The sequence below is a fragment of the Anthonomus grandis genome, chromosome 12, assembly GCF_022605725.1.
Source record: "Anthonomus grandis grandis chromosome 12, icAntGran1.3, whole genome shotgun sequence".
Lineage (NCBI taxonomy): Eukaryota > Metazoa > Arthropoda > Insecta > Coleoptera > Curculionidae > Anthonomus > Anthonomus grandis.
Genome location: NC_065557.1, coordinates 14,290,248 through 14,316,793, shown reverse-complemented (window position 1 = coordinate 14,316,793; position 26,546 = coordinate 14,290,248). Strand labels below are relative to the sequence as shown.

Genomic DNA, 26,546 nt, shown 5'->3' with positions numbered 1-26,546 from the left:
TCTTTTTAAACCTAAGCCCTGGCTTATATCGTGAATTGGATCATTCAAAATTTTGTAAATTCTTCAAGTCCTAAATAGTTTAAGTTTTATCTAGTAATAAGCTTAAGTTTATTAGAGTCTAAAAAAATAGACCATTCAATGCTCCCCTATGTACCATGAAGGTGGCAAGTAGATGTTATGACTTCTGCAAATTTTTGATCCTTATAAATAACATCTCTACTTGATATACCTTTTTAAAACCATTAAAAAAAATAATAAAAAATGTGCAATACAGCATAAACGATATGAAAGACGGTAAAGTAATAACTCATATATTAATATTTAGTAAAAAGTTGGCCTAAAACACACATGTAGTAAACGATAAAATCTAAATCGCACTTGTAAGGCAAAGCCAAAGTGCCTGTAGTGCATTTAATGGCATTCCCATTTCCATAAAATTAAGGTTATTACTGCTATATTATACACATCGCTGCATGATTAAAGTATAAAAGTAGAAAATAGCATGATAAAGATAATTTTCATCTAATTTTATTATGCTTATGAACGTTATCAAACTTACAAGTATATTTAATTAGTTTACTAATAAACGAATATAATAAATAATTCGAAAATTATATAGTTGCTTATCAATTTAGGTGTAGCAGTAGTAGCACTATTGGCAGAGAGGAATATAAAACCAGAATTTTTATACATTTAATTGTAAATTCATAATTAATTTTCTTTCCTGATAATGGTCTCGGTCAGTGTATTCACTCTATGAAATAGAAAAAGGAAATCATTAAGCTTCTTATTTCTCCTTTATTGAGATATGACATTTCCTTCGCCTCATCCTGATCAGGGCATTACAGGGTATGCAACATAGGGATTAGATCCTAGGTCTGATTTAATGTCTTGTTAGTCAGAATAGAGCTTAGAAACCATTTTTCTCTTCTCCTATATTTACTTTTCTCCTTCTGTATCCTAAAGTCGAGTGTAGTCATACTGATTTTCTTTCTTTAATGTAAATATGTTTTTTTTTCAGAAGATTTAATTTCCAAGTAGTTCTGTTTCTTTTAACTTATAATAATGTGTTAAATCCTTTCAACTTTCTTACAGCCATTGAAATTTGGGGGACCAAGTTGAAATAATGGCACTAAATATGGAAAAACGCACAGCATTTTCAAAACTCTAAAACTGTCTGCAGACGCGCAGATTAGTTTCATTGCTTTTAAAGCCTTTGCTATTTAAAAAAAGCATATTTTCAGATAAAGAAAGACGTCCAAATCATAAAGTCACACTAGCCTGTGATGAGATATAATGTATGATATTTTTTGCACTACGATGGTTAAGCCAGAGCAAATTAAGCATCATAGCAATCAAAGGTACTGGTCTCTATATTTGATTTTTTTTCTTTATGGTAAATACAAGCATAAGAGGAAAGTCCTATGTCACTCTTGGAGTGGTGCTTGCGCGAAGATATTTGTGGGCATTTATCTTAAATCGCTGTAAGTTGTACGCGTCGGGAAATATGTGAGGTGGAAGCCCGTTCCACAAAGAAGATGGTCTCCAGATGAATGAGTCCCGATACAGCGACGTCCTTGGGGTAGGCAAGTGAACTCGATGTTGATGAGCCGCAACTGCTAGACGCGTCCTTCTTGCCGGAACAGCCCTGGGTGTAATCAGGCCTGCCAGCTCAGAGGAGCACTTACCGTGATATTAACGGTAGAATAAACAGATATCAGCCACCTTTCTCCTGTGCTCCAGACTCTTTGTCAGTTCTGGTTTGTCGATAAGACGAATAGCTCTCTTCTGTATAGAATTCAGCAGGTTTAAACTATGCTTGGGTGCAGAGCTCCAGACATGCGAGCAATACTCGAGGGAAGGGCGTATTTGAGCCTTATAAAGAGTCAGAAGCTGTTCTGGTGTATACAGTTTTTTCGTTTTGAAAAGCACTTCGAGTTTTTTGGAAGCCGCCCTGGCGACCTCGGCAACGTGGTCATGCCAAGACACACTGTTGGTGACCTCGACTCTTAGAAGATATAAAGATGATTTCATTGGCAATGTTTTCCCTGCCATAACCAGATCCGGGCCACCAAGGTTAGTCTTCATCGTAAATACTGCAGCCTGCGTTTTTTTAGCGTTAAAATTGACCAAATTGTTATCGCTCCACTCCAAGATTGCTCTAATATCGTTTTTGGTTGAAACTACTTGTTGCTGCCTAAGATTCTGAGAACTTGCGGTTGTCGTTGGTTTGGCGGACTTAAATGTGGAAAATAGTGTGCTATCGTCCGCAAAGCTGTAGATTGGATTGACAGTGGTTCCTAGCAAATCGTTGATATATACCAAGGAAAGGGTAGGAGATAGAATTCATCCTTGAGGGACTTCTGCGTTAATGTTAAATTTGTCGGAGAGGAATCCATCGACGGCTACTTGGATTGTTCGATGTTCAAGAAAACTTTTGATCCAATTCAATAATGAGTTTTGTATGCCGATTGAGGAGAGCTTGGTTAGTAGTCCCTCATGCCACACTCTGTCAAATGCGTTGGAAATGTCAAGAGCGACTGAGCGGGACTCGCCGTGCTTCTCCATGGCCTCCGTCCACAAGTGTGTGACGTAGGCCAGAAGATCGCCGGTGGATCTAAGCTTTCGGAAGCCGTATTGATGATCGCTGATTAGTCCAGATGATTCCAGATATCTTAACAGTTGTTGGTTGACTGCTTTCTCCATAATCTTCGATATTACTGGAACTAGTGCAATCGGGCGGTAATTGGAGGGCATCGTCTTCTTACCCTTTTTGGGTACAGCTTACACTCGAGCAGTTTTCCAGCTTGTTGGAAAGTGGCCCTGCTTATACGATGCCGTGAACAGTCTACATAAGGGAGGAGTCAATTCGTCTGCACAACGTTTTAGTATTAGGGCTGGAATTCCATCGGGTCCAGTAGCTTTGTTGGTATCTACGCTTTTAAGAATTTTATTTATAATTCGTTGAGGAAACGAAATTTCTCCGCCATATTTGCCAAGGGTTCAAATTGTTTTGCCTTGCGAGTGCAGAGTAGATTTGGACGCGAAGAGTTTACTCAGTAAGTTGGTTTTTCCCTTGCTGTTACCGCGATAGAACTATCATCTGCTGTTAGGGGTGGCAAGGCCGACTTAGCAAATCGGACTTGACTAACGGCTTTCGATACCAACCAGAAAGATCTTGTTCCATTGGGGCAGTTTAGCAGTTTGTTTTTGATCCTGTTGTTGTGACTCTCTTTGCATTCATCAATAATTCGCTTGCAGCTATTTCTGGAGGCTTAAAAATTCCTCCGATTTTTGATGGAAGGATGTTGACGCCATTTGCGATATGCTGCGTTTTTAGTGTTTACTGCCTTTTTGCAATTCAGGTTGAACCATTGCTTGTTGTTTGATCCGCATTTAGTAGAAAAAGGTATATAAGCTTCCATTCCTGCCAAGATCGTCTCTGTAATTTGGTTCGCACATTTTCATTTGATGCTTCTATTCTTTAGTTTATCATTTTTTTATAAGTCTTTTTCTGAAAATGGTATGATAGTCAAAGATTTATAGTTAAATAAGGTGTTTAAGTAAAGTGATGTTACATCAAACGTACTAGACTATTCAATATAATGACGATTATAATAGTACGTAGATATATTATTTTTTGTTTACTTAATATCTATTCAACATATTTCCTGCTATATTCTGGATAATTTTGTTTCTACTTCTCTCTAACCTTTTGTATAAAGCATGCATAAATCCTTTCAAAATTTTACAACGTCGTTTCATCTTTTTTGGAACCATAGGATATTAATTCCAATATAATTTTAAAGTGTATGTGAATGAAATAGATAAAAAAAATCAGAACATATATAAAAACATATACTAGGACGACAATTTTTGAAGATTTACAGCTTTTTACTGTATCAACCATGATGTATGAACCTACCTGATGATATTTTTCTAGATGTTTCCGACGTTAAATTACATCAAGGGCATGAGTTTTACGTAAATTTAGAAAACACGCACTCTTAAACTATCTTTATTTCATGCACAAAATATATTTTGTAATAAAAATTACTTTTGATACAATTTATACATATTTTTATTATCTTTTAGATTATCTACACATTGTTAGACTGTTACCTTATTTGGTTTTAAGTAAAACTACTGCAAATGGCTACAGCCTATAATAGACTGATTGTACTGAGGCCAATATGTATTTGTTCTACTCAGCTTAACACTTACCTTACACGCTGCCCTGCACTAGCCTGTACTGACCTTTTGCTACTGTAATTCTTTTGGATCTAATATGTACTTCATATTTGTATCTGTCAGAGTTCCTTGCAGATACAGGTTATGTGTGATATCCACCCTTTGGCAATCCCAATGCGGACTCTAGTCCAATAAAGATATTAGCAGATCCTTTTGTATTAAGTTCATTCTTTTGCTTGTCCATTTCTACTGCTGCATCCCGAGATCATCGTAAATTTTAAATTTTACATTATTGCGCTTTTTCAGCTTTTCAGTTTATCAAGAAGTAAGCAGTTTTGAACTGGCTTCGATGCAATCCTGGCATTTGTACGTAATCCAAGTACCTTTAGGGCTGCCTGGCTATCAGATCATCCTATAATTGTAGGCTCTACTAATAATTTTTGTCGCACATTTAAATATTGCAAAGATATTTGTCTGAGAGACAGATGCAAGATTCTCTCATAAATAGAATATACTCGTATATTTATTAATATCCTTTCAAATCGAGTTGACTGTTGTTATATCTAATCCACTATAGTTAGAATATGGCATTGTAGAAGTGGCAGAAGGTTTAGTATGCTGTGGATTTTCATGAATCCTGTGATGCCTAGCCATATTACAGGTGTATATGGATCGAGCTTGTGAGCCCCATATCTTTAACTAATAACTCTAAAATGTGTACTTACATTTCAGACTATTCATTAATTTGAAAAAAAAAACTTAATAATATAATAAACATTAGATCTAGTTTAACAATATTAATTAAAAAGAATAATTCATTATCAAAACAGTTAAAAACTTTTCGCGCTTTATTAACAAAATTTCTTCGTTCCATCCAGACATTTAATAAATGGCGAGTTAAATTAACTGTACCACTCGGTAATATTTTAAGCTTTTCGCCGCCATTTTCATAAATACTATACCACAAAGTTATAGCAATTAAGCTAATGTTCGAGCAAAAATTAATGAAGCCTAGTTCAACTTGCCACTTTTCGAACTATTAACCCAAGAAAATTGGACAATCGACTTCCTGTCTTACGTAAGACGAATGCGCTTTCGGAGTTTCTAATTGCGTTTCATAATGTATGTTAACTTTTATCGGATGCTTGCAACCCCATTAAATAGAGCTGTGAAGTAATTTATGCTGAGTTATTCTAGGGTAAAATTTAATGTTTCACACCAATTTTTATTAATAAGAAATTATCTAATACATATTAAGAAAACTGAACAGATTTCCTATTTAAATGAAAATCTCTTTTTCTAAATAATTACATGCTATAATTTTTTTTTGTATGACATAAAAAATCTGTCAATTAACTTTATAAAAACATAAAGCGTTTTATCAAAAGATCAGTCTTTTCATCTTGGAAAAAATATTATCTGTAAAAGCTTTTGGCGGTCTCCCTTTATCTAATTTATTAAATCTTTATATGATTATGGCCGATCACTCACAAAAGATTTAGGATTTTTTGCGGAACTTAACATGAATGCTTCACAGAGAGATGACATTTTGTGGGGATATTATGGGTTGGGTTTAAACGAGAAAACTGTGTCTTCTTTTAATTACGGCACAAGTATAATAAAAAAGTATAATTAAAGTATCTTTGCACGAATTTAATAAGTTGTTACTATTATAAATGTTTATATCATAATTCCAAATATTAATTGACAGTAATGGCAGCTCTGCTGTCCGAGCATATTGATACGACTGTATTGCGGTGTCCGCAGCTTAGGAATTTCTGTCCGCATTTTAATACAGCGAATACTTCGGCCTGGAAGACAGTGGCGTGCTCCCCGAGCGAGTATGCCCTACTGGTATGTGGGATCCCACCAATAAGCCCTGATCCAGCTCTGTTATTCATTCTGGACCATTTGTGTACCAGATGGTCCCCCTATTTAGCAACGCAGGTCTGTTGGAATGCTACCACTCCTCTCTGCCTGCAATGTGCGTCACGAATCCCTTGCAGTCCACAGCCACTGGAGCCATGCAGTCACTGCCCATCAGAAAGAGAGGACATTCCTGTATGGCCCGTAACCAAATTTTTGCGTGACCGGTCTCGCCAGTACGTAGTTCGCCGAGGACGTATAGCCTGTACGCAGTCCACATTGCCTTGAATTGCACAACGAGGTCCAGAGGCGGAAGGCTCAGCAGAGTCTCAAGCGCTCTAGTTGGCGCCATCCGCATGGAACCCGTTATGCTGAGACATGCAAGACGTTGGACTCTCCAGTTAAGCACGAATTTTCGCTTTCTCCGTACATGGCCACCAAACGATAGCCCCGTATGTGAGAAGAGGTCTCACAATGCGCAAGTAGATCCAGTGGAGGATCTTAGGAGACAGACCCCAGGTATTGCCGAAAGCCCGCCTGCAGGCCCATAGCGCGCAGGTGGCCTTCTTTATTCTGGTGTCTGCATGATCGTGCCAGGAGAGTTTGGGATCCAACTTGATTCCCCGAAAAACGAACTGTCCTGGAGTAATGCAGCTGCACGACACCTAGAGATATAACAGGGGGCGTGCCAAAGTTACGTCTCCTCTGATTGGTGATATTCTATTAATTTCTAAAAGCCTCTCAGGTATTACAAAATCTTTTAGATGATTCTTCGAAAGAGACCTACTGATATTATGATCTTAAGTCGAGGTAGTGAAGTAATTTCCAGCGTGTAATTTATCTATTCCATCTATTTTCATCATCTATTCCAGGAAGTAGTTAATTTTCTTTACCGGTGATGGAGTTAAGCTTCCTATAATCAATAAACAATTCCTGTTGTCCATTTTTCCAACAGGTCATCAACAACATTTTTGGTAAATCTCTTTCCTTGATCGTGACACATCAATAAGGTTAATATTTTAAAGGCTTTTGATCATGAATATTGATTTTCATGGTTGCAGATTTTCAGCAGCCGAATTCAGCAATGAAAAGTGCAATACAATCTTGATACTTATAAAGTAAATCAAATATTTTTTTCCGATCATCTGCAAAAGTACCTACATTGATGTCGTCTATTGGTAAAAGTTTCAATTATTTTTTATTTTATACTTCTAATTTGCTGATAAGGTTGCAGTTATCAATACACTCTATTGCTCTTCCTATAATTGCCTTTATTTAAAAAGTTAACTAATTATTTAAAAAGCTAATGCATAATGCTATTTCACATTAGTTTCTTTTAAGCGATAGTACGGTATGCGAAATGCAATACTTTTATCCTTGTGGAAAACGGATGCTAGCCTTAACAAAAACGTTTTTTGCCTTTCAGAGAATAACTTTGGCAGTAACTCTTTCCTGGAAGATTTGATCATAATATATAGTACCAATTTTTTGGGTTTCTATGCTTGAATATTTTTAATCAAGCATCGTCTTTACTGATAATTATATTTTGTATTTCGTGAAATGATACATATCGATTCTTGTAATATAGTTTTTTGGGTTGAAAGAGAGTTTTAATCGCTACGTCTCCTTAAGACTAATAATGCTTCATAAAGTACTTAAATCTATATATGCCTACGTAGAATTTAATGAAATTTTTGGTTAGCCTTATCCGGAACTAGTCATATTTTATGTTGTCCTTGTTTTTGCCTCATATAGCACCCTTCTTCAGTATGACCAGGATGCTTACAAACATTAAATATTTCAAGAGTTCCTTGATTATCATATGGCTAAACTTTTTACAATTATATCAAAACGAAACAACCGTCACTAATTGGAATTATATCCTTGCTCGGTACCAATTTTGGTTTTTGAAAATGTTGCAAATAAGCTCCTCGGGTCTCTTGTCACGATTAGGCCTTTCTTATAGAAAAGCATGGTATTTTTGCTTGGAAGTATAAGCTACCTTTAGTTTTTCTTTCCACGCATCCCAAGTAAATTTTACGGTTGCTACACTCTTATGCCAAACAAGAGATAAACCTTTTAATTTTGAAGCAGCACAATAAAGAATTGTCTCTTAGGACTGCTTGAAAATCTGGCGTACTTCATCGTCCTTTTTACACCACTTATAAATGGTTTCAGTTTTATTTTCAAGGCCAACAGCAGTTACCACATCTCCTTTTATATCTGGAGTTATTTACTTTTCTCTATTTATATTGTTTTCAATATAAAAAAGTCCTGATGTTGGTTACTTTATCATCAGACTGAGATGTGTAATATTCCTAGTTTGCAACTGTGAAGGTTAATCTCAACTAGGGTTAGCTATAAATTGAGAAGTGAAAGTGGTTTTTACGAAGTTGCTGACTAGTTTTCTAAATTGATTATTTATGAATCTATTTAAAAGGATAAAGACGAGGAAAAATAAAACCCATGTAGATACAAAACAAACCAATAAAGAAGACTTTATCGTTATATTGAGTGAAATTTAGTTATACCAAATAAAAAGTTTTTTCAAAATATACTTTATGAATACTGTGGTAATCATGTGACTTTCTGGGTTTGATTTTAAAAGAAAATAAACCGAACGTTTACTGGAACCACTTAAATATTTCTAGTCTAAGCACTTAATGCAGATATCCTCTGCTTTATGTTTTATTTCTTCTTTTTTTTTCATTTAATTTTATTAAATATGTAATTCGATAAATTGCAAGTCACGTTTTACATTATCCTTTATCATTATGTTTTTTTTTTTAATTTTATAGCTGTGTGGTGGTCGTATTTCACGAGGTTTTAATGAGGGCTTTATAAGGCGAAACTTGTTACTACAAGTAAAGTTTTAAGTAAGGTGATAATAATGATGTGTTTTATACCTTTAAAAGTTTTTGTTATAATGAATAAAACTAAAGACCATAATTATATATACAGTTTTACTCTAATCCAAATATATTAAGAAAAAAAATATATTTTTCTATTGCCGCGCGCTATAATAAAACTATATTTTTTTAAATAAAATGGTATCCGTGTAAGACTATAAGTACTATAAAAATAAAACAATAATTATAAAAATGCATGCGAATCGATAGAAAGTACAAGAAAAGCTATTAGTAAAATCCTTGTTCCTAAAACTTCTTAATTCTTATTCTCTAATAAAAGAATTTGCAATGGTGTTTCTAATGATATCTGATTTTAGTTTCATTTTTAAAAGGTGATTATTTTTCTCTGGTAAGAGAATCTCGAAGTAGAAAAAGTCCAGTTGGTTAGAATCTGGAAAGTTTGCCAAAGATGAGTTTCTTCACAGACAATTATGATAATTCTGATTTCAGAAGTCGGAAACTGATTTAAGAAAGTCCATCGCTTTTAAAGTAAAAGATTTGGCAGCAGATTTAGATTTTAATTTTTATTTAATCTCTCCAGTTACTTCTTAGCAGCTTACTTCTTAACAGCTAATTTTTTTTTGGTTTTTCATAAATATCTATTTTATGCTATATATTTTACTGATCGATTACTTTCTAGTTTCTAGCACGTTCACTGCGGTACCAGTCACATCGGTCTTATCAATAAGACGGTACCAGACATATGCGTCTGGTTAGCTTCTTTTTAATTACGCCGATACCAGTCGAATGTATCTGGTATGGGTATCCCTTTTTTATACCAATTTTTAAAAAATCTTACAGGTTTTAACGTTTCATTTATAGTAATTTTTCTTGAAAACTGCACCATCAGTAAAGGCCTTTCACCGCGAGCTACCAAATCAAAAGGTTTTTAAAGAATACAAAGATTTAGGTAAATGTCTTTTATATTATTAAAAACAAGGTTATAAGCATAAATAAAACGATACGAAGCACGATAAACACATCGCGGATTTATTTTCGCAATAAGCGCAATATCTTGATACTTTGGTAACCTTTTTATCTGCTTCTTTACTAGATAATGTAGCTCGCAACTTCTTATAGTGACCTACACAATTTCCTCGTCTTTTTTTCCAGGGCCCTGCTCAACAGCAAATGTGTGTATTCTTTTTGGAGTATGTATTAAGCTTGTATTTTGTCATTCAGAACCTTGTTCTGCTAGCGCCTGTCCTAAAGCTTCTCTAAATTGTAACATATTTAGACGGCTCTCTTTATTAATTTCATTAAAAACCACTTGGGAATTTACAATAGTAGTTCCTCGAATCAACTCGAAAGCCGTTTTTCTGTACCACTTTAACCCTTTATGTAAAGAGGTATAATACGACGACATTTGGTCGCTAAGATCAACGCCTTTTTTAGCCCTGTTATAATCTATAATACACTTGGGTTTTAGAAGTGGTTCTGATTTTCCATTTTTTTTACCGGTGTCTTGAAGGCTTATGCTATGGTCTTTTTTATTTGAGATCATTAATATTGGCCTTTTGTCTTGGCACTTTATAATTTTTATCCCATTATCATTATGTACTCCTATCACTTCATTTTTTTTAATACCACGCTTAATAAATTCTTTCGATTGGCCCTAAGTGTACCACAATAAAACGTTTTTTTTTGCTTGTAAAAGTTTTTTTACAAGGGGAACACCTAAATAAAAGTTATCGCCATATAAGATGCGGCCCGAATCAAGCAAATGATCCATAAGGTTTATAATCACATTAACTGTATGTGGATCGCTTGAATCTTCTTGATTTTCCTCTTTGCCACAATAGACCTTGACATTAATTGTATACCCTTCCAAAGTACACAACTTGTATAGCTTAACCCCATATTTGTGATGCTTGTTTTTAATATATTGGTGTATACCTAAACGTCCCCTCCAGGGTATCACACTTTCGTCAACAACTTCCTCTCCTGGGCTTAAAATACATTGGAATCTTATATTAAGTAAAGTCAGAAGCGGGCGTATGCGAAAAAGGCGATCTTGCGATTTAGGCAAATTGTCATTATTATTAAAATTAATATATTGTAAGAGTAGCAAGAATCTATCTCTGATTATTTTTGATGCAATATATTTATTATGATACAGAGGAAGTTTAGCCCAATAAAGGTTAATGATTGGAATTCTAACTAACTTTAATTAATTTGTACATCTCTTCATCTGCATCTATCCAAAGTATGAGACGAGGCTTGTTGAACTTATGTGTTGTAAAGCATACCTGTTTGTTTCAGCTACTATTAAACTGATCACATTCTTATCTATAAATAGTTTAAATGTAGCTAAGGGACTACTGCAATCTTGAGAAGCTACATTAATACTTTGTGGAAAAGAGTGCTCATTCATATTCAGTGCATTATTCATGTCCATTGGTATCCATACGTATGTTTGAACATTTTCTGCAAAAGTAAAGGCGCTAATAACTTGTAAATTTCCATAAATATAGTATTTTTTATTTGATTTATACAGCCTGATTTAAATAAATTACCTATCATCCTCGCTATTTCTCTCATACAAAGAGTTATTGCCATCATGTACGCTGGTAATAGAGGACACTGAATCATCATCTGAAGAGCTAGAGGGGGACGTAGGATCGTAATCAGGATCTGAACTTGAATGAGTTCCAGTGAATGGATCTTCTTGTTCACTTTCAATATCTTCATTTTCATTTGAACTGTATCTGCCTTGCAAATTACCCAAAGCATTTATAGCAGATGTCTCTTGTATCTCAATAGAACTAGCTAGATCTTGGTGCTTCGTTGAGGCTAAGGGGTTTGATTCCACTGTCTGCTATATAAATCAATTTCCAAAATTTATATTAAAGGTATCTAACATATTTACACATTTATAAAATTTACCTGCAATTCAGTACACAATTCAGCTAATTCGACCACAACAGGCGAATAAGATATCACTTGAGGTACATCTTTAGATTTTTCTGAGCTTGAAGTTGCCTCTAGCTCAAACGAATTATATATTACAAAATTTTGCAAATATTTATAGGTTATGGGAAAAAATAAAATGCTAAAACTTGCCTTTAATCTGGTATCTGGGACATATACATCATCATTATTTGTTGAACAATAACTACTGACATTTTGTTTTAATAAATCAAATATTTTTTGAACTCGTGAAGTCATTACTAACATAAATTAAAGTCAATACTGCACAAACCGTGTAAACAAGTTTTGCCAGTCACATATTTATCTTGAAATTTATCTGGTACCGCGCAGGGATAAAACTATTTTTGTTCAGTGCGTAAAGCCGCGTATCCACCTGACAAACGGAACGTTTAGAAACCGTTTACAAACACGATGTTTATCCGATGTTTATCCGGTGTCACACGGTCACTCACATTTGCAAACGTTTGCCGGCGTTTGTCACTGTTCCGCGAAAAGTCGGTAACTTCAAAGGATTTGACTTGTTTATGGATTTCTGCCTGATTTCAGTGGAGACGCGATATTCTACGTTTGTAGATAAATAGATATTTACATAGCTCGCTAATGCTTTCATGATGACGGCCCATACTTCAGGAATTATTCTAGAAATGAGCTGCTTCGAAACTCTGAAGTACATAAGACTGGCATAGGAATCTCCTGTCGCTAGAAAGCGAAGTGTGATGGCCAGTCTAATTTCGGCAGAGACGCATTCTCGATAGTTCGTGTTAATTTTAGATATTTCTGGAGAAATTCTTGAGAGCAGAAAATCAAAATCTCTTGGCGAAACTCGAGTAAAATTTTTGAATAAGCTACTCCTGTCAGTTTTGATATCAGAAATCAGCTGCATAGAAACTCTAGTTTTTAAAAAATGAGACACCCAAAATCTATGTTTCCTTCTTTTTTTCTTCTTTTCTTTTTCTATTAGTGCACAAAATACTAATGCAGCACAGGCGGCAAGTTTCTTTCTACTTAACGGGGCCATTTTTACAATTTTTCTATTCTCGATTTTCCTCAAAACAAAAAAAAGACCTGGATACGCGACAAACGCTCTCAAAACTGCTTTGTGAACAATTTCAAACAACATGTGCTGATCGGTGGGTACTTCGTTTTGCAAGCGTTTATCAATATTCGCAAACGTTTACAAATGTTAATGCCAGTGGATACGCGGCTTTACCGGTCATTTGTGTCTGGTAAATACTACACATTCTAAAAACGTTATACTCGTCGTGAGCATCAAAAACTAATCGCAACACCGATATCAGACAAACGGTTTAAAAAATACAGCTTCCGTCGGAATGGAATAGATGGCAGGATGATTACCGTCAGAACATAAACAAGACTACCAGACACATATGACTGGCATCGCAACGAACGTGCTAGATAAGCTTTTCTCTATTAAAATTAAATAATAACTTCTGTATATTATCTAAGCACTTGTATCTTTTTTATTAAGGTTTTGGAGTTTCTTTGAACCAACGTTAAAGATATGTTGGTGCCCTTTTCTCCCTGGTAAAGCGATTATCTGAATTGGCAAATGCAGATATTTAAGCAAAAATTAAAAAACTTTAAAACATTTTTGATGGTTCATAATTGATGTAATACAAAAATTATCTTAGCAGATTTATGATATAAAACATATTTTAAAGATAATAAGAGTTTTTTAATTTCTTAGCCTACACAAGAAATCTTAAATCTATAAAAACTTAATTTAATCATTTGCATTTATATTAGTCAAGATCCAAGTTATTCAGGATTTGGTTATCCATTATATAAAATATTTATTGAGTTGATTGCCAGAGTTAAAAAAGTCTGATTAAGTAGACAATGCGAAAAAATTGAAAAAACTCCATCATGTTGTAAATATATTTCGCTCAAGTTAATAGCCTTATTTTGTAAACAGTTTGGCAAATTCAGGTATTTTTATTATTATTATGTATCTGCCTTGACACTCTTTGATAACTTTCAGATTTTTCTTTTACCAACTATTTCTCGTATGGCTTACGTTACCTGCGATTAACTAAATCCCATTTGAAGATTCATTGCACTGACAAAATGATAACTTATTCATATAATCTTCTTCTTTTCACTTTTTGGATATAGCAAGGATAATGTAGTTGTTTTTATGCTTGCTTCAGCATAAGGTTGTTATGCAACAATGGCAGTTTTTAAATTTTCTTTAATTAAGTTAAACATATCTGACTCCTCACTTACTGAGTTTTTCACTAAGTGAATTATAGTTTGCATGAAAGAATATCCATATCCCATAGAAAAAAATTAAAATCTGTAAGATCCTAGATCATAAACAAGTCTTACTTTACAATTTCGTTGATTTGGCGAATGCATTTGACACCGTTTGCCACTCTAAATTAATGAAACTACTGAAGCACTATTGTATTAGTAACTTGACACTTAACTAATTGAGTCTATATGTTTCATAATATCATTAATTAACTTTGCTCTTCAGGGAACAGTTCTCATTCTATTACACTTCATCATTAAAATATTATGATATTTTTCACTTAAATAAATGTTATCAGCATAAATTGTCATTTAGGAGATTTTTCCGATGACACTTTGGTATTTGTTAATATGAAATTATGGAGTGAAATGTAAAATGGAGAAAATGACAAAGTATGGTATTTAAATTAAAATTATAGTTTTATTTCATTACTATATTAGGAGGTTTTTAATTCTAGTAGTTTTCCAGAAAAAAGACCGAAAAATGTTTATCTTTTTTTGGCATATATATAATGGAGAGTTATTTAGTGAAGAAAGTATATTACGCTATTATAAGCAGGAAGTAAGAGCTAAATATTATTTATTATATTTTAGCTCTATTATCATGCCGAGAAAATAATTAAGCTTATTTTAATTTATTTACTTCCGACTTCTACTTCCACGAACCATTATAAATTATAATTAAGTTTTTGGAAATATAATCGCGCCTTATCCATAGCCACAAGAAGCATGTAGTTAAATTGGTTCTAGTTGGCAAATAAATTAGAAAACGATAATTAAAAACTTACAAATACGTTAACGCTAAGGATAATTTGCTGACGACTGATCTTGACATATTTATTTAAGAATAATTATTAATCTAGCTACAAATAAAAATTACTTTTAATTGACTTTATTTTAATACTATACTAATATTTTTTTTCTATTGTAAATCCTCTAAAAAAATCCTGCTGAAACCTTTTTTTGGCATATAAAAGAGGGTTGGGTTATTTCATAGCGAAACTGTATTGCGGTAATGGAAGCAGGGGTCCGACATAAATATAATTTTACACATGCTAGGTATATATCATGCTGGGAAAATGATTAAATATATTTTACTTTACGCCTCAACTTCCACAAACCATCATCAAATCTAATAAGGTTTTCGGAAATATCGACGCATTTTATCCATAGCAACAAGAAGCTCGTAGGTAAATTGGTTTTAGTTAGCAAATAATAAATTGGAAAACAATAATTAAAAATTTCCAAATACGTCAACCTTAAAGCCTATTTGTCGACGCGTGATTTTGGCATATTTATTTTCGAATAATAATCAATCAAATAGGCTGTCAGTAACTTGTAATTTACGCCTTGTTCATTTATCACGCTTTTTTTTTTCGATTATTAATATGGCGGTCAATAACTACAAAAACATTATACTGCCATAAAAAATTAATAGTTTTATCATTTTTGTTTTTGAAGTTTATTAACTATATTTTAATTTTTCATGATTTATTACAAACGGACAGATTATAGAAAAAAGAATATAAATAAACACGATATATTAATGTGCAGATTTGGACTTGACTGGAACGATCAAATAATTCTTTTAAATAGGTTTTGAATAATAACTAAGATATTGACATTTGATTTTAAAAAGGAATCACATTTGATATTACTTTTTGCATAATTTAAAGGAACATCTGTGATTGTATAAAAATTTAGTTTTTGGGGGCATTTGTTTGTTATCTATAATATCAGAGGCAAACGTAAATAAATGCAATATAGGGGTAAGCTTAATAGTATGTATAATTTGCTTTTTTTTAAGTTTAATATTTTTAACCGAACATAAAACAGGAAGGGTTTCATTTAATTATTAAACAATTTTATATACATAGCATCGCTAAGCAAATTGCAGTCTGTTCCAATAAAACATTTTTTAACGCCTTCTCCCAAATTATTAACAAAAGTAAAAGAGAACTGTTCTTTACTAAAATTGATATTTAATACAAAATAATAATTTTTTCTTAATGTGTCTTTTATAAAATTATATTAATAAAATTTTAAAACTATATTTTTATAGCTATTGTTCTAGAATTAAGTCAGATATCTTAGACTATTTGTACAAAATACTGTAACGAAATTCGGGAACACACTTTTATTAGTCAAAAGAAAGTATACAAATTCTAGCAAATTTATATTACAAGGTTTTACAATAATATAACCTAAATAATCTAAATTGGGGCCAAAATGGGGCCCTCAAACAGGATAAACTACTTGGAAATTAGACACAATGATGAAAATATTAAACCAAACGTAAGTAGAACCCTAAATAAACCCTACGAATTAACTATTAACTACAAAATATGAATAAAATCTTACAAAAACTAGAAGAATAATTTACGTATTTACATTTTTATAATAATATATTCAGAGCTAAAAATAAAATAAAATATCCTGTATCTAAAAAAAAACTAGCATTTAAAAACCTAAATTTTAAGGAAATTTTTACGTCTCAGAAATATATGAAATACGATTACTGTCACTTCCTGTACTATAATTTTTTTTTTATTAGGTTTGGTTAATTTGCTTTCTCTGCCTATTTCCGTGTAAAACTTTTTTATATTTTTGTTTTTTGTTATTGTAAAATAACATTCATATTGATATATAATATTTGAATATTTGAAATACTAAGCGTTTATTTATTGAAGGCAGTACTTATGATGATTTTTATTTATTTTCTTGCATAATTTAAATGAACATCAATATTTGTTTTTATAAATGAAGTTCTTAGAGTTTATATTTTTTTCTAATTCTTAAGGCTTTTAAAATTTTTATTAATTTTTTTTGCATTACTATGGAGTAAAACTTAAGAATACTTTTTTAAATTATGCTAAATCTGCCAGCACAATTTATGCCTTATATTTAATTAATAATAATATTTAGTAATAGTAACATCAAGAATATTGTAACGAAATTCGGGAACACACTTTTATTGGTAACATCAAAAACACTAACCTAACTCGCCTTGACTATCGTTGAATGGTTTTCAAGGTAAAACCTGACTAAACAATTAAAAACTAAACAAAATGTCATAAAGCGCGTCCTTTTTAAAGCCCGATGAAAGAGTTTCGAAATATTTAGAATTTCTTCATTTTTTTTGCCGAAAAAGAACAATAATTTTAGGAGAATACTGACGGCTAATGCAAGCAACTATACAAATTTTACAAAATTTAAAATACAAGCATTTACAATAATATAACCTAAATAACCTTAATTGGGGCCAAAATACAAACTACTTAGAGTAGTTAAGTAGAACCCTAAATAAACCCTACGAATTAACTTTAACTACAGAATAAAAAATAGTGCAAAAGCTATGAGAATAATTAACGTATTTACATTAATTATAAAACATAAATATCTTAAAGTGTACAAAATTAAAACAATTATTCTTGGCTATGAGCAAGTTAATTAATTTTATTCGAACAATTTTTAAGATGCAATTTATGTAAATAAAATATTTTTAGCGGTTTCTCCTAAACAGCTCACAACAAAAAAAAAACAGTTTTTTGGTACATTTAAATAAAAACTAGGTTCGTAGACTGAAATATCAAAGATTATGATGAAATCTGAATGAAAATCAAAAATTAATTCTAATCTCAAAAAAATTCCACACTGGTTTGATATGAATCTACTTACAGTAAATTTAAAAGCAGCGGGTTACGTTACATTTTCAAATAGTCAATATAAACTTCTCTTTTAGATACAAATCAAACTGGTCCATAAAGAGATCTAGATGGGTAACTAACCTAGGAATAACTGTTGATAAATATATCTACCTCAAAATACATATACAAACCCTAACAATAAATTTACGTTAATTTTCTACCTTTTTAATATGTTGTCTAAGATTCCAGAGCTACATACTCTAAGATCAGTGTATTTTGCTCTCGTATAGTCACATCTTTGATACGGAATAACTGCATGGAGAGGCCCTTATGACAACTCCACAAAAATATTGTGCAAAAAAGAATAAATTAACCTGATATATATTTCGATTTCGTTTTAACCAATATGTTACATATTGGTTATCCTTATCATAAGATATATCTTTTACAAGGCCTTAATTTTTTCATTAATAATAGAAGAAGAATTCTTAAGTCTACTAAATAACAAAAACCAATACAAAACCAAATAATAATGACCAAATAGGTAAGATGGGTTATAACTACGTATGTAAAACAACTTTGAAGTGCCTTCCATTGGATTTAAAGAATGAAATGAACTAGAGTAATTTTAGTTATCCAATTTCGAAGTGGTTGGAGGAGACTAATAAATTAAATGTACTTGCTTAATTATTGCTCTATATTTACGCAGTTTTTATGTCTGTTTGCCGTAAAAGTTTAAGCGAATTTTAAATCCTTTTAACGTGTTATTTATATAATTTTTTTTTGGATCAATTGTGTGTTTTTCTGGTTATGTTATCATAGTGTATTAGTTTTATTATTTACAATAAGTTATAATAAGTACAATAAAGCATGATCTGTATGTAATGTCTAACGAAATAAAAGCATTAGTCAAATTAAAAGTTTCAGTCAACAAGAAGTATTTAAGTCACGCATGGGAGACTAAAATAGAGACACGCTCCTTACCAGTCTTGCTATTCTTTGGTTAAGTCCATGCTCTATTTACTTTATTATTCTATAATATTAGTGCGTAAAATTATGCTAAGATTAGGTAAATAATAATTTTATGTAATATAAAGTTATTTGTGGCATCTGCAACAATTGTACTATTTTATGCTATATTAATAACTTTGGTAAAAATCTTTTGCATATACTATATTTTATCAAAAATTGCCAAATTTTCTATATTAACCAAATTGCTCTTTTATCTACATATGCCTAAATATGGTATTTATTCATATTTGAGCTTTGTTTATGATAATTATTTTGTTTAAAATTATAAAGTTTTACTTGCTGGATTGACGAATTGATATTTACTCATAGCTACGGCTGGTGCAAAAAAGTAAATGAAACCTTAAAAGTCGGTTTTTATACCATATCATATGACTTAATTTACTAAGATATACAGGGTAATTTTTAAGTTGATACTTTTTTTAACTGAGTATAGAACTCGGTAAAATATACATTTTTTTTAAATAACTTTTTTCGATACACTCGAAAACAAGGGGTATACATATGGGTTTGTTTTTCATCGTCTGTTTATGTTTAGTTTTTGCTCGAATTTTTGTATTATCGATCACGCATTGTACTGATCAGTTAGTCTTAGACACTTTTGGTGCTGCTGCTGCTTCGGTATTATACGCAGACCGCTTTCCTTTGCGGAATCATCCTACACCCAGAAGTTTCATAAATCTTATTCAACGGGCTAGGGATACTGGCGATTTATGGGAACATCGTGGAGAGCATGCAGGAAGAGGAAGGAGACCTGAAAATGTTCATAGGGAAGAACAAATTTTAAATCTCATCGAAGAAGATCCAACAGCAAGTACTCGAGTTGTTGCAGGGCAGGTCGGATTAAATTAAAAGTATGGACAACATTGCGCGAGAATCAATTTAATCCCTTTCACGTTCAACGTGTCCAAGCGCTACTGCCTGAAGACTTCCCCCGCAGAGTTCAGTTTTGTGAATGGTTCGTACAACAACATAAAAATGATCAAGATTTTTCGAACAAAATTTTAGCCATGGACGAGGCAACATTCACCCGAAACGGAATTAAACATTTTTGAAATACGCATGTTTGGTCTGTTGATAATCCCCATGCAATTCGCAGAACCAATGTTTAACACCGCTTTTCTGCTAATGTGTGGGCAGGAATTATGAATGGGATACTTGTTGGACCATTTATCTTACCAGACAGTTTGACGGGCGATGTTTATTTGGACTTTTTGCAAAATAATCTGCCTGTTCTATTAGAAGACGTGCCACTGAATATTAGGCAAGCTATGTGGCTCCTGCAGGATGGAGCACCTGCCCATTTTAGACGAGAAGTGAGCGAATTTTTGTATTTAAGTTACCCAAATCGGTGGATTGGCCGACATGGACCAGTTGCATGGCCACCAAGGTCGCCAGACCTAAATCCATGTGACTTTTTTTTGTAGGGGTATATGAAAAGTTTAGTTTTCAAGACGCCTATCGACACAGAAGAAGAACTAATAACACGTATTGAGCAAGCTGCGGCAACAGTTAGACAAAAACCGATTTTTCTATTGCGTGCCGTTACGGAACAGTGGTTACGTCGAGCAAATCGTTGTGTTGAAGTTAATGGTGACAACTTTGAACAACTTATTTAAATTAGAGAGGACCATATTGGACTCATTTTATAACATTTTGGTAATGCAATTTTTTTATTTTTTGGTTTTTTGATTAAAGTTATTTGAAAAAATGTTTATTTTACCGAGTTCTATACACAGTTAAAAAAAAAGTGTCAACTTAAAAATCACCCTGTATATCTCAAACCAGCTTTGAAAAATCTTTAGCTTAAAATAAATCAGTGCAGCAATATCCCGGTAATAAACACCCTATAGATTTCATAAATTTTTTTTTGGTTAATTTTTATTACTGCTTGTAAGAACATTGCCTTTAAATTAAGTTTCTATTTTATCAAAGAATTTTTTTGTAACTTATATTGTTGGTTAGTTGACAGCATGCCTTTTTATTTATTTAATAAGGTTAAATCCTAATTAATAGTAATGAAATGATATTATGATAAACTGTACTACTAAAAATGTAGATTGTTCAAAAACTTTCTTGGTAATTATAATCCGATCCCTATATAGTAATTATTTTAGCAGAAAACAATTTGAAAAGCGACTCTTAAAAGAGATATTCATCTAACAGACAAACAGACAAAAAACTATTCAATTAAAATATACATTTATATTTCCTAATAATATCATTAAAAACTGCTAAAATATAATATTGAGTATACCTTGATTAAATATATGTAAACGATAATTGTTTTTTCTCTACTTTTTGAACACGTACATCAATTAATTTCTGACTCATGCCGCCACTATAATTTTACATTTTTCCATTAATTTGTTGAAACAACTTATTAAAAACACCTACTGTTTTTCCACACAGGATATTGTGGTAGTTTTGCATAAATAAAAATTTATCAACTAAATACGAATATATAAATTTTTTTATTGTAATTTGCGGCTTAGTAATAAAAATAAAATATTAAAAATAACATATAACAGCATATATTTAGTTCTTGCTTCATTGGATCTTAGCATAATTAATATTTTTCAAAAATATAAAAAAAATTACAAACAAAAATTTATTTTTAGCTGCTTTAGGTTTAAATTAAATTTACTTGGATTTATAAATATTGTTGGCTCTCAGAAATCTATTTTAATACGCTTATTTTACTTAAAAGAGCGAGTTTCTATTTTTAGTCTCTATTTCTATAGAAGTTACTATCTTAATAAATTTTGCTACAACTAAAAATCCTTATAAATATAAAAGATATCTAAATAAAAATACGTTTTAAACTGTATTAAATTTAAGCAAGATTTACCAGGATTCCTGTTGCTTTTTAGAAATATATTTTATTAAACCCATTTTGCTTAAAAGAACGAGTTTACATTTCTAGTCGCTATTTCCACGAAAATCTTTTATGGTTCGTAACGGATTTTATTTTTATATTAGTTAAATTAAAAATAAAGACTTTTACCATCAAAGTTTATCTAGTACTAACCCTAAATTTTATAAGTAGTTTTAATCACTTAATAACACATAAAGATTCTGTAAATTTTGGTTGTCTACGATGTGTGTATTAAATTTGATAATCTTCGGATATTTTACGACTGGAAACAAGTTTACATACTTTGAATTGTTTCTGTGATATAGGCTGTTTTAATTAAAACAACGTTTTTTCGAAGTGCCATAACCGAATATTGACATCTTTTTTTGTGAAGCCCTCTCGGTGTTTATCCATCTTATTTAATTCTATTATACTTAGAAAGCGTTATTGTAATGTTAACAAGAATTCGCCCCTTTTTTTTAATTTTTACTCATTTTTAAATTTTCTTTATGAATTGTTTCTCATTATTTTATCTGGAGTACCAGGGATATCAAAGACCGTCTTAAAATAATCCAAAGAAGTCAAATCGGGTAAGGCTGGTGGACAGTTTATAGCAGTGTCATTTCCTCTTTTGATCAACCTATTTACTGGATGTTGTTGATAGAAATAGTTGTGCACATTTAATTTCAATTTTAATTAAATTTACTGGATACTGGTGAAACTATTATAACAGGAAAGTAGTTTGGATGTGATTGACATATTCATTAGGTGTATTTGTTATACTATTTCTTGTAAAACATGATTATCAATAACTGGTAAACTTGCATTAATAAAATTAAAAAATTTGAAAATAATCACGATCTGGTGCCTTTATTTGGTAATGAATCAACATCGACCTTAAACGTTTTGGATATAGCATTAATAAAGCTGCTGTTCTTTTAGTGTTAAATGAACTACACCATTAAATATTCACTCGTACCTTTAAACCCAAACGTATGGTGCCAAATTTAGGTCTGGAGGAGTCCTTATTAACCGTTAGTATCCATAATTGTGGATTAGTCTAGTAAAATTTATGAAAAATATATAATGATTTGATATATGCTGATTTGGAGTTCCTTCCCTGTGTACCCATATACTTATTACTATTTTCAAAATAAGACCCAAAAATTAATAATATTTTGGCAGATGCGTATCTTTTAGCCATTTTGACAAAATACTTTAATATTTTACTAACAAATTATTGGCAATTTTATATTAGAAAGGTACATTTTATTCCATTTTTTTTTTGAATAATGCATAACTTAAATGAAAATTGTCCAGTATTTTATTAAATTGTTAATGTGAATTGAATTTAGTTCGAATTTTGGTTTCTAATACTAAAATATTGTAAAATATTTATAAGGAAATTAGATAAATGCATAGGTAAGTATTGAGTTTGATAAAATATAGTGATTTATGCCTTTTGTATGACAGAGAGATATAGAACTATTATTATACAGGTTGCTTTTATTTGATGGGTATAAACGTGTTATGTGTCAAAATATTCTAAACGTAGCAAAATATGCTAAATAAGTTAAAGAAATAGCGGTTTGGTGCAAAAATTGAAAAAGACCTAGAAAAAAACTCTTATTACCATTTTATAAGGACTTACTATATTTACTTGAGAGGTACGATATTTTTGTAAAAACATAAGACTTACACGGCATTCTTAAATATTATAAGTGTTTAAAGAGAGAAATGTGTTTTTTTGATGATTGGATACCTAAAGAGACTTTTAATAGGTAATATAAAAAATTTAATTAACATAAAGTCATTCTAAAAAATGCTTATAACCTCTATCAAACTGAAAATAAAATTTAATATTTTTTAAAATTACCTCGATAAGTTCTTTTGATCATAGCATTTTGAACCAATTTTAAAATCCAATAAACGGTTTTTAAATTATAGGCTATTTCACTTCCGTTGGTTATTAAATTTAAGCTCATTTATTTACTAAATCGTTATAAGTTCTCCTTTTTAATATTTTAAATGATTCATATTATCTATTAACACATACTTTATTGTATTAATATTTATTAAAAATTCGTTAATATTAAAGCAAAAATAACAAAGAAAGAACCCTTTTTGCTAAATTATATAATCTGTTTTTTTATGATTTTAAAATCTAATTCAAAAAATTGAATTAAATCTCTTGTTCAAATTTTCAATGATTCTCATCCTACGCTTAGAGTTAAAGATATTTTTGCACCAACCGTCTATACACCTATAATTTATCCTTCTCTAATTTTCTTACAATTTTAAATTTCATAGATAGGGATTCCTGGTTTAGCTATAAATATATTTTTTTAATATCAAATCTGTGATGAAAAGCTAATAAAAAATTTTAAAAATTAGAACATTTAATAACTAGTATCATTGTTTCCAGAATAATATTTTCTATTGAAATAGGTAATAATATACCAAGAGTGCCATTTAAAATAAGAAAGTTAGTGTCACTTTCGAATAAACTGAATGCGATGAAGAACAACTGATTATTTTAGAAGATGCTCTTATAATAATTCCATGGATATACCAAATTTCATTTGTTTTTCTTAAAGAGTAAAATAGTTATTAAGTGTTCTCTTTTTCCTGTGTCACCCGGTATATCCAGTATTTTCTCGTCTAATTAAAGCATGTGGAAAAATACGTCACAACTTAAAGTAGCATATAGCATTTTTATTTGTAACTTACCACATACAAAAAATAGATGTTTAATTTTCTGAAGCATTTTTTTGTGCTAAATAAGAATAAATTAAAACGTTTCTTCTATTGTTTGGGATCAGTGGTAAATATTACTTTTTTAATTACGCATGTCCTAAATTCTTTTTTATATATTTACATGAATATTTATTAAATTATTTAATATAAAATAACGCCTAAAATGTAATATTATATCGCCAATATAAATTACATGTCATTTACTTGATTGATTATTACGCAAACACATGTTTCATTTTCAGGCAAAAATAAATCCCTTTCGGTAGATGATATGAATTTGTGGCTTTTTATGATAACTTTGCAATTAATTTGTCAAATGTATTGTAAATTGAAAATTAATTTTCATTTTATGATTTTATCAGATCCTTTTAGCAAAAATAACATAAGAATCTTTAAAAAATATTTTAAATTTAATCCGAGAATTTTTTTAAGCTTAACGATCTTCATATACGATTGCAATATTTTGATCTAGTATAAAAATATTTTCAAAAGAAAAATAATCAAAATATAGCCAAATCTACATTTTCTGCCTTATTACATCCGCGCAAAGAGACGAACATCAGATATATCAACCATTTTTCCGTTTTATGGGTACATAATCTCGAAATCGATACTCTCTTTGACCTGAATTTTTTTTGAGGCATATTGGAGTATGCCATTTTTACCTTATGTGCCGCATAAAAGGGGTATATATAAGGCAGCAACGATCTTCTCGTTTTGGGTTAACAAATGTCTTTATCTCGGCAGGATTTTTATGGGTAGTAAAACACCAATTTTTTTCTTGGAGAAAAATTGTTAGCGAAATGGCAACGTTAAAATATGATTTGGCGACAATTTGTACAAATTTTCATTATATATCAAAATTTCTTATAGATATGTATTTTTTAAGTTTTACAAAAAACCTGTTAATTAAAATTGTTGTCTTTAAGTATGAGCTCAGTACAGGTTTATATATAGGAGTATATAAAACAAAAGGATAAAAAGAATTAAATATAATCAATTTTATTTAGGTATTGCTTAGGAAGCTGCTTAACTAAAATTATTAATTATAAAGGTAAAGCTTACGAAAATTCTAAAGCAAAGATATTTAAAATTTTATTATTATTTAGAAAATTGAGTTATATAGTTATATAGTTTTATCTTAACTAACTATTTTGTCACTAAAATTAAAATAATAAGTAATACTATATAAATTTTAAATTCAATTAAACTGTATATTAATGCAGCTTTTTCTGAGGATATTTGAGCAATTTTATAATGGATATACTATTTACCTAGAATAATTTTTTACATTTTCCTTGCATAACTTTAGTGGGCCTTATTATGCTTTAAAAATTAAAATGATAACGTATTGGACGAGTTATTTAAAAATTAAATTGTTAACTTTCGCTTAAAAGTTAAATTTTTCGCTTCAAAATCAAGAATTAAAAAAACTTTGTAGTAAATATTTTATTTTAATTTGATTGATATGTTTTAAAGATATATTTTAGCTGTTTACAACGAATTTAAAAATTTGAGTGTAAATTTCAAAATTTCTCAATTATTTATAATTCATCCTTTAATTTGTAAAGAATAACGTTGTAAATAGTCATCTGTAGACACTATCAAAAAGGATTTGCTATCTACTATTTTATAACAGTAACTTTACAATAAATACATTAGAGAAAGTTAAAATTAAATAAAAATACGTATTTAGAGTAAACTTTTTTTATATTTTATTTTGACTTTTCTTATAGTCAATTACAGCATGCAACAACATATTTTAAAAATATTTAAATCTGAAATTCTTCAAACATAATAAATAAAATAGTTCGCTAAAAGTATGAATTTCAATTACAAATACAGACATTAAAAACCGAAAAGTATCAATAGAATAGTTCGTTAAATTTTAATATTTAATTTATATTTTAATTATTTATAAACTGAAAAAATAGTACGAAATTCGGTAGAAAATTAAATATATACCAATATATTTTGACTGTTACGAGTTTTTAACGCATGTTAAACAATGCAACTGTAACTTTATCCAAATGACTACCAACAAATTTCATTTGTGTGATATGCGACCAAAGCAAATTTAAACGT

General features: G+C 30.7%; 2 protein-coding genes across 2 annotated transcripts in view; one reads left to right on the top strand and one right to left on the bottom strand.

The window, feature by feature from the left end:
• Positions 1–12,063, bottom strand: part of LOC126742862 (uncharacterized) — a 32,173-nt gene extending 20,110 nt beyond the window's left edge. The window contains exons 1-3 of the mRNA XM_050449680.1: positions 11,853–12,063; positions 11,483–11,784; positions 11,216–11,393 (exon numbers count right to left, since the gene is read on the bottom strand). Of these exons, the coding sequence (XP_050305637.1) occupies positions 11,216–11,393; positions 11,483–11,699 (395 nt within the window). The 5' untranslated portion in view covers positions 11,700–11,784; positions 11,853–12,063. The remainder of the gene's footprint in view (positions 1–11,215; positions 11,394–11,482; positions 11,785–11,852) is intronic.
• LOC126742861 (lachesin-like) overlaps positions 1–26,546 on the top strand; it is a 260,367-nt gene that overhangs the window by 182,056 nt on the left and 51,765 nt on the right. The window lies entirely within an intron of this gene.